The sequence below is a fragment of the Aristolochia californica genome, unplaced genomic scaffold (genome assembly GCF_029961685.1).
Source record: "Aristolochia californica isolate CCGP_79_NKW_82.1479 unplaced genomic scaffold, dmAriCali1.0.hap1 SCAF_4, whole genome shotgun sequence".
In the NCBI taxonomy this organism is placed as follows: Eukaryota; Viridiplantae; Streptophyta; class Magnoliopsida; order Piperales; family Aristolochiaceae; genus Aristolochia; species Aristolochia californica.
The window spans coordinates 37,133,396-37,143,033 of NW_027182103.1; the positions used below are offsets into that span (position 1 = coordinate 37,133,396).

At 38.9% G+C, this 9,638-nt stretch overlaps 1 protein-coding gene across 1 annotated transcript; it reads left to right on the forward strand.

The window, feature by feature from the left end:
- Positions 1-1,348: 1,348 nt before the first annotated feature.
- Positions 1,349-5,466, forward strand: LOC137962481 (protein unc-13 homolog). The gene is made up of 5 exons (XM_068809370.1): positions 1,349-2,155; positions 2,304-3,173; positions 3,359-3,817; positions 3,926-4,112; positions 4,194-5,466. Exons 1-5 carry the CDS (start codon positions 1,604-1,606, stop codon positions 5,168-5,170), a joined length of 3,045 nt encoding a protein of 1,014 aa, XP_068665471.1. The 5' UTR covers positions 1,349-1,603; the 3' UTR covers positions 5,171-5,466.
- The last annotated feature ends 4,172 nt before the right edge of the window (positions 5,467-9,638 follow it).

Consider the following 9,638-nt stretch of genomic DNA (forward strand, 5'->3'; position numbering starts at 1 on the left):
TTCTCCACATTAAATTAATTTACTTCAACAATATCTTTAAATATAAAATTCACTGTTATTTTTTTACAGTTTTAAAGTTTGTGAAAATAAAAATAAAATATATTTAATAATATCAAACAACATTAAATGCTTATTACTCAATGTTTTCCATAGGTTTATCATCATGATATTGTAATATATTTATTTTAAAAATATATTTATGTGTAATATGTGGTTCACATACTGAAAGTAAACATTCACATAATTATATTCATGTATGAAATTATATTTTTTCAAGAAAATTCAAGTATGAAAAAAAATCAAGAAAGGTTAACTAGAGTACACAAATATCAATGATAATATGATGAAGACTATGCAAAAAAAAAAAAAAAAAACAAAAAGCTTTAGATAATTGCAAAAAAGTTTGATAGATATATCTGAGAATTATGAGTAAATGCCTCCTGTTGTTTATTTAAAGGTTATGTAATTATGGTTTCGGTTTTATTTGTTTCTACATGTATTTTATTTTTATTTATTCTTCCTATTGTTCATTTAAAATTTGTTTAATAAAAATTTTAGATTTTATTTATTTTCAACTATTTCTACTATTTGTTTTTTCACCCCATAATTGCACAAGTTTATCGGTAAGAAGTTGGAGACAAAGGATAAGTTTGCAAAAGTGCTTGAAGTTGCTAAAGTGAGATTTGATTCACTTCCAAAAAACATGTTCAAATCATCTATTATTTCATGCCTAATCCTTTTTGGGACTAACAGTTGCACAAGGAGTGAATGTCCTTGTACTACATATCTCAATAGATGATCCGGAGGAACACCGAGGTAGAGGTAGAGGCAGAGAGAAGAAAAGTTGATGAGCTTATTGTAGTTTTATGGTAATATAAGAAGAAAACAATATGAAATATTTTTTGAGGAGGTCAATATTGAATAGTGATACAATCCTTAAACCTTACTCTATCCTAACTCCAGTATAATGTACAGGTCTTATTCATATATATTAATTATTTTTTAGTATATTATTTAACTTAAATGAATATAGTGTTAATAAATTATTTTAATTTTTTGTTCGATTACACCCCAACTTTCGTTAACACTCATCAAACTTTTCTGGCCAATTGACCGAATAAAACTTGGCCCGGTAATACTAAGAGCTAGATCCACCATATCAGGGTGGCAAGCCTTAATATAGGGGAGACAGCAAAGAAGGCTGAGATTACGATGAACACAAGAATAAAAAAGGATCTTCTTCACTGTAAGGTGTGTGTCTGTGTGGTATGGAAATGGAATCGGACGGTATTGAGAAGATTATAGAACGAACGGACCCAAAAATACTGCCAAAAGAAGCATTCCAACCTCGCCCCGCAAATGTTTCCGCTGGATCTTACCTCCCTCGAGTTGTCCCTCCGCCTCTCCCCTGGTTTTTCGTCGACTAGAGCGCTGGGTGGCAGAAATAGAATTAACCAATTCCCTCCCCCTTTTCATCTCTTTCTCTCTCCGACAAAATACACCCCGCCCCACCGCGCTCTCTCCTCTCTCTTTGTTCGGCAACAGCAGGAGATGCCCGGAACCCCGCCGCCATCGTGAGTAGAACCAATCCCAGTAGCACCCAATGGGCCCCCACCCCCACCGGGACTCCATCGCCTCCACCTCCGACACCGGCCTGGACACTGAACTCGACTGGCCGTTTGGCAATCTCGACGCCATTGATCGAGATGACCTCAGAGAGGCGGCTTACGAGGTTTTCTTTACTGCCTGCCGGTCGTCACCAGGATTTGGAGGAAGCAATGAGCTTACCTACATCCACTTGGGGGTGCACCAAGATGGAGAGAACTCACCGAGCTCCGTTGGGTCGAGCCCCGGAAGGAATGGACTGGGCTTGGTACCTACCAGCAAGATCAAGATGGCCCTAGGGCTCAAGACGGCCAAGCGTTCCTCCCCCCGGAGGAGTTTGTCCACCCCCAATTCCCCTGGTAATAATACTACTGGTGGCGGTGGTTCGACGACGGGCAGCGGTGGTGGGGCGGTGGGGCCCTACGCCACGATGCCAATCAGGCCCAAAAGGCCGTTGACGTCTGCAGAATTGATGAGACAGCAGATGAAGGTGACAGAGCCGAGCAACAACCGCCTCCGAAAGACGCTCAGAAGTACACTCTCCGGTCGGGTACGAACCAATTAATCTTCTAGATCTACCATTCCTTCGCGCGTCACTCGTTTACGTTCCAATTCCCATGGACCATAGATGTGTTGCTAGTCAAAGCAAGTGCTCGATCGATTGGTCATGCATACTTTTAACTTATATTTTGAAACAGATGGGGCGGCGTGCAGAGACAATAATCCTCCCTCTGGAGCTCCTCCGAGATCTAAAACCGTCCGAGTTCAACGATTTACACGAGTATCACCTCTGGCAAAAGCGCCAATTAAAGATCCTCGAAGCGGGACTTCTCTTCTCCCCTTCCATTCCCTTAGAACGATCCAACTCCTCCGCTATGCGCCTCCGGGATATTATCCGCTCCAGTGAGCTCAAAGCAATCGACACTAGCAAGAACTCCGAAACCATGCGAACCCTCTGCAACTGCGTTAGCACCTTAGCTTGTCGTGGGACGAGCGGCGCCCCCACCGAAACTCGCCACTGGGCTGATGGATTCCCTCTCAATCTTCACCTTTACCTCTCTCTCCTTCAATCCATCTTTGATCTCAAGGACGAGACCATGGTTTTGGATGAAGTTGATGAGCTAATTGAGCTTATGAAGAAGACGTGGTCCATGTTAGGAATCAATAGGCTGTTACATAACATTTGCTTAACATGGACACTCTTCCAGCAGTTTGTTGTGACAGGGCAGACAGAGCAGGACCTCCTCAGTGCAACTGTCACCATGTTGGCCGACGTTTCCAAAGACGCCAAGAGAACAGACCGCGAACTCATAGACATGAAGATCTTGTCATCCACATTGACATCGATGCAGAGCTGGGCTGAGAAAAGATTGCTTGATTATCACGATTTCTTTCACGAGAGTGCAAGTTTAATGGAGAACGTTCTACCTCTAGCACTTTCAGCTGCCAGGATCTTAGATTATGATGTTTCTGGCAATGCACACGACAAGGAGCATGGTACCGTGGATTCCACCAGCAATAGAGTTGATTACTACATTAGGTCATCGTTGAGAAATGCCTTCGCCAAGGTATTAAGAACTGTTTCTTCCCTTTATTTTTTCAACTAATCATACACGATCCGCGTCTTGTGGATGAACTTCTCCTTAGTTGATGATCTCTATGAATGAGTGTGAAAATAAATGACAAGCCTTACCTCCAAACTCTATAGAATAATAACTAGCCTACATCTTACCTTTGCTGACTCCTGTAACAGATCTTAGAGGCTCATAATTCCAGCAGTGGTACCGGGGAAGAAGTAGAAGAAGACATGAGCGAAACTCTAATTGATTTATGTCAAGAAACAGAGGAATTAGCTATAAAAGAGAAGGAAGTGTTCAGTCCTATCCTCAAGAAATGGCACCCAATTGCAGCAGGAGTGGCAGCAGTCACTCTTCACAATTGCTATCCAGTGGTTTTGAAGCAGTACTTGTCGACTATCACGACCTTATCAAGCGATGTGGTTCAGGTCTTACAGACAGCCGGTAAGCTAGAAAAGGTATTGGTTCAAATGGTGGTGGAAGAATCTGTAGAATGTGAAGATGGAGGGAAGGCGATTGTGAGAGAGATGGTACCTTATGAGGTAGATTCGATCATCATAAGGCTCATGAAGTCTTGGATCGAGGAGAGGTTGAAGAAGATAAGGAATTGTTTGAACAGAGCAAAAGACACTGAAGTAAGAAAGTTGTGTTTAGTTATGATATAATGTTTTTTAGTTTCAAAATTTAAAGACTTAAAGAAGAGCTATTTAAGAAGGTGAAAAATTGCAACTCTTGTTCTACAGACATGGAACCCCAAGTCAAAAACAGAGCCCTATGCACAGTCGGCGGTAGAAATCATGACGCTGGCCAAGGAAACTCTGGATCATTTCTTCGAAATCCCAGCAGGAGCTGGCAATGACAAGATTCAAAACCTTGCCGATGGTTTAGAAAGTCTCCTCCAGGAATATATGACCTTTGCAGCTTCTTGTGGTAACTCGATTTAGTTGTCAATTAAAGTTTCGCAGTTGACGCTAGCTTTTAAATGCTCATCTTCAGCGTGCTCCTTTGCAGGATCGAAGCAAAACTATATGCCCACATTGCCTGCTCTAACTAGATGTAACCAGGACTCGAGGATAATCAAGTTGTGGAGGAAGGCTAGCCCATGCCGGGTGGGAGCAGAAAGAACGTCACAATCAGCGTCCAACGATGGTCACAATCCTCGTCCTTCGACCAGCAGGGGGACTCAACGTCTCTACATTCGCCTGAACACTCTCTACTACCTCCAGGCTCACATTCATTCCCTTGACAAACTCATCTCCCTTTCTCAACGTCCTACCCCATCTCCTCGCTCCCGTTACGCCGGCACACGTCGCGGCCTTGCCACCGCCACCTCCTACTTCGACCTTGCCCGTTCGTCTATCCATACTGCCACCCAACATGTCTCTGAGGTCGCAGCCTACCGTCTCATATTCCTTGATTCAAACTCTGTATTCTATGAGAGCCTTTATGCGGGTGACGTTGCTAACGCCCGCATCCGTCCGGCCTTACGCATTCTTAAGCAGAATCTCACACTCCTGACCGCTATTCTGACAGACAGAGCCCAGCCACTGGCTCTGAAAGAACTCATGAAGGCTTCGTTCGAAGCCTTCCTCATGGTGCTGCTTGCTGGAGGAGGATCCCGAGTCTTTTTGAGGTCAGACAATGAGATGATCTCCGAGGACTTTGCCAATTTGAAGCGAGTGTTTTGCACTTGCGCTGAAGGGTTGGTTCCAGAGGAAGTGGTGCAACGGGAGGCGGAGGTGGTGGAAGGAGTAGTAGAGCTGATGGGACAAGGCACAGATCAACTAATCGAGGATTTTAGCATCGTTGCTTGTGAGGCTAGTGGGATAGGGCTTTTGGGATCTGCCCAGAAGGTGCCAATGCCTCCAACCACTGGGAGATGGAATCGCACAGATCCAAACACCATCCTCAGAGTCTTGTGCCATAGGAACGACGAAGTAGCTAATCGCTTCCTTAAGAGGACATTCCAATTAGCCAAGAGGTCATGAAAAGGAGTTTTAAGTAACAATCGGAGGTAAGATGAATCACATCTCCCATGAACATGCTTTGGGTTTAAGGCTATAAAAGTAAGAGGAAAAAGGAACCGTCCAAGGCTGGAGCTTCAAAGAGTTGAGAGAGCTGTAATCTAGTTTTGGAGAGAGATGTACAGAGGTTGCTTGTTTCATGCTTATGTGTGACTATTTCTTCAAGTTAAATTAACATATTTATGTAAGAGCAGAAGTGTATCAGTGGGTTAAAAGGACCCCAAAGTAGAGAACCATCATTTAATATAGAGGAAATTGAAGAGGACACTACAAGCAGCTAGCATTGAGATTTTTTTGATGAAGAAATGAACTGTTGGCATGATCCCTTATTTGCTCTAGAATTTATAGACCCAAGGAAAGGCAAAAACTCACTATCTGACCAACTTTACTGGTTCTCCTAACCGGTTTTGCCCTTTCCAATCTTCAATTATACAAAGAGGAGTAAGGGCAACCATCTTTATTTTTGGAGGGAAAAAGGCCATTAACCCTGCTTGCTTGTAGGATTGATAGATAGAGACTTTCCCTTTTTTCCTCTCAGGGGAAGGGAACCCTATGCTTCTCATCAGTACATGAAATTTCTTTGCACATTATTTAGGAAGGACTACTGCCTCTCCCTATGTGTACACAAGTAACACAACAAGGATGGTTGGTTCCTTAGTCTCACTACAAGAAAAAACACTTGTATTGGCGGAATTAATTCTGCTAGCAGAGGTTATTTCTATCGGTGGAATTATCATTTTGTCAATATGGAGCATGGGGAATAATAAAATAATTCTTTATCAACCAAAATTGTTGGTAGAGTCACAGAGAGAACATAACGGGAAATAAATTATTTATTTTTCCACCAAAATAAGTTTTCCTAGAAAAGTATTTTTTTTTCTAAAGAAATGTTGTTCAGGTGTCTTTTCCACTGAAAAAATTATACCTTTTTCGATGGAAAATATTTTCCATTGGAAGTATATAATCTATTAAAAAAACTAAAATTCTGTTACACCTGAATATTGTTGGCCCAGGTCATGTTTCAAGAGGGGGAGGAAGGATAATTGAGTACAAGATAAAAAAAATTAGGCTCTTAATATGTAATTAAAAGTAAGCAAATAAGCAAAAATAAAAGTGCATGTACACAAACACAAAGAGACAAAGATGTTTTGTTACTAATGTTCACCTAGTGGTAATCACCAACTAAGAATGCTTGCTTGGAAAAAAATTTCAATATCTTGCTCTAGTGCCGAAAATACAAAGAGATTTTGACTATGTTTAAACTAATTGTACTCCCCAATTACATGATCCCAATCTCTCCCCAAGAGATTTTCATACAACTAGATTTCAGCTCTAGTGGACACCCTCTTTCTAAATTCATGGTTTTAAAATACCAAATCTTCTATCTTTCAGGTTACTAGATCCAAGCTTCCAAATCTTTAAGCACATAAAATGAAGTGTATGAAATTTGATGGAACTATGAACAACAAGAATGTGAAGTGATATTGAAAGATTTAGACAAATTTTGAGGTTTTGTCTTTAAAATGGTATAATTAAAATTTTGAAGCACAAAAATATTTTTCTAGAGGTTTGGTATGCCAAAATAGCTCATTAAATGCTACCTTACGAGTTTGGAGCTTATTTGTAAGTTTCCTAGCCAAAATAGCCATTTTTTTACCATTTACAAAAACTTGTAAAAATGGATGATTAATTATGTCTTTTCGTTGATCGATCGTGCCTTTGTAACATGGCTATATTTTTTGAGATCTTTTGACCCAATGATTGATCATGGGATCAATCAACCACTTTTGATCCATTTGAAAGACAAGATGATCGATTATGCCATTTTGATTGATTTATCTTGCTTTAAAAACTGGATAGGCAATATTTTGTTTGATTGATCATACTACAGTGGACGTTCGATCATGCCTTTGGAATGATCAATCATGCCAATTAGTATGACCGATCATGCTTTATAAGCTCTATTAGGCTACATTTTGGATGATCGAACAAACTTTTGCAGGATGATCGACCAAGCCTACTGCTAGTGTGCAAAAATAATTTATAAGCCTGATATAGGCCATGACTAAGGGTTTTGAAGTTACTAAAATATTTATATAACATTAAAAACATATGTAAGTTTGAAGTGGACATATATTTGGAGAAAACTTATGTCATAATTTCAAAACTTTTTAATGACATGTATATGTTGATTTTGAGAATGGTTTTGAAAATATAAGTGTTCTAAAGCTCCAAATTATATTTTTACTTAAGAATAAGAGTATGAATGGCTATTCTCTTACATGGTTGGAGTTTTTGAAATATTTTTAATGATGCTTAAACTCTTGTCTTCAAATCTTAGTTCATCTTTTTGTGTAAGTTCTTTCTGTTTGATTTTGCAGAATTTGGAAAGTATTTTAGATAGGGCTTAATCGAGTATTTGATTAGAAACTTTCCTCATATGAACTAATCAATTTGGAAACAAAAACATGTAAGTTAAGTTATGCAATTACCAGAGTTTGCATAGTCAATGTTGTTTTCAAGTTTTGTGTTTTTGTTACTTAGTTGTATATCTTATGCATCGTCAACTTAGAAAATTTTTTGCTAACCCTCATGAAATTATCTTGAGGTCATAATTGGTTAAATTTGTTAAGTTATCTTTCTGTCATTACAATCTTCTTCTTCTTATCGAGGTGGTTATTTTTCCTTCGTCACATTTCCCACATACCCTTTTTTTATCAGTTACCTTTCTCCTACCATCCTTTTTTTACTCTCGCATACCCCTTTGGTCCAACCTTTTGTGTGTTGCTTCGGTTGGTTTCTCTTTTTATATACATACTGGTGCTTTAAGTCTATTGAGACTTTTTTTATGAGTACCCTTAAGCGGGTTTTTATCTTTGTCCTTTGAGTGACAAACATTATCCTTTTTAGTGATTATTATCAATACTTTTGTTTGAAATTCTATGAGGTTGGTTTTGACCTTTTTTATACATACATCACCATCTTATTTTTTGAGAATCTATACCCGATTAAGTTCTTATCCTTGGGACACATTGATGGAGGAGATTATAAATATAGTTATGTTTGTGTGTCAAGTTGGGATTACATTGATACCTTCCAGCTTAAGGGGGAGAAGTAGAAGAAGAAATACAATAAAGGGGTATTTTATTCCTCATATCGTGTGACCAGAATATTCAAGAAGGGGGGAGCACAAAAGAAGAAGATTTTTTTTTCAGCAAAAGAAGATTGAAGAGCAAGAATTCTTTTTATTGCAAGATAAAGTTATAAACTCCAGTTTGAGGGGGAGTGTTGAAGAGTAAGTATGGAAGAGTCTCACATGACTCTCACAACAAGAAGTGTTACAGAGCTAAAATTCTTATGGTGGAGTCGTACAGGAATCTCACTAGAGGAAGTCTCACAGAAGAGTCTCAATTAAAAGTGTTTTAGTTATGTTAGTCTTCTATTTCTATTCAATTGTTCTAGGTCTTATCTTTAAGTGTTTAACTTTGGGTGTAACTGGGATAAGGATAGTTTAATTATAATTGGATTTTACTTCTTTTCTCTATTATAAATATAGGTCCATGTACTCAAATTACAATAAGTTAGTGCATTTCTTTTTTTTCATAAATTCAACAAGCTTTTGTTGTAGATCTCAAAATATTTGTGTTGCAATTTCTTTTAATGGAGTTTTTTTCACATAAACAATTCATAAAGTTCTCTTGGTGGAAATTTAATTCTATCGAGAGAGGGCATTAAGGTTTTCGCTTTTCTCATTATTATTTTGAAAAATTGAGAGTGAGTGAGATACATTGTTAGTGACCCAAGGAAAGAGGGAGTTCAATAGCAGCAGTCGCGGTGGTAGTGATAGGTTAGTTCTCTTTCTCTCTATTTTTTTTTTTTTTGTGGGTTTAGGTGTGTGTGTGTGTGTGTGCTCAAGTTTTAACCGACAAAATCAGCATCCAGGTTGTCGACTAATGGTAGCTGCCAATTACTTGGAATATGTGTATCTCTTGGTTCTCCAAGAAACAAAATTTGGGTGCACTATCTACTACCGAAGTTGAATAAATACCATGTGAAAGTTGTTGTGCTCAACTTCATTGGATGAAACAGCAAAAAGATGACTACGACATAGAGCAAAAACAAATTACAGTCCATTGTGAGAATATGAGTCCCATAAGTCTAGTAAAAACCCGGTTCACTATTCTCAATAAAAACACGTAGAAAATAGACATCACTTCATCAGAGAGTTGGTTCAAACCAAGGTTATTAAGATTGAATTTGTTCCCACTGAAAATCAATCAGTGGATATCTTTATAAAGCCATTAGGATTTGACCATTTCTCTAAGCTTCGAGGAGAACTAGGCGTGAAAAACCCACCTTGATTGACTTAGGCTGAAAATTTTGAGCTTAATGAACACATCCAATCATTGTAGTACTAAAAGAGTCAAGTGGA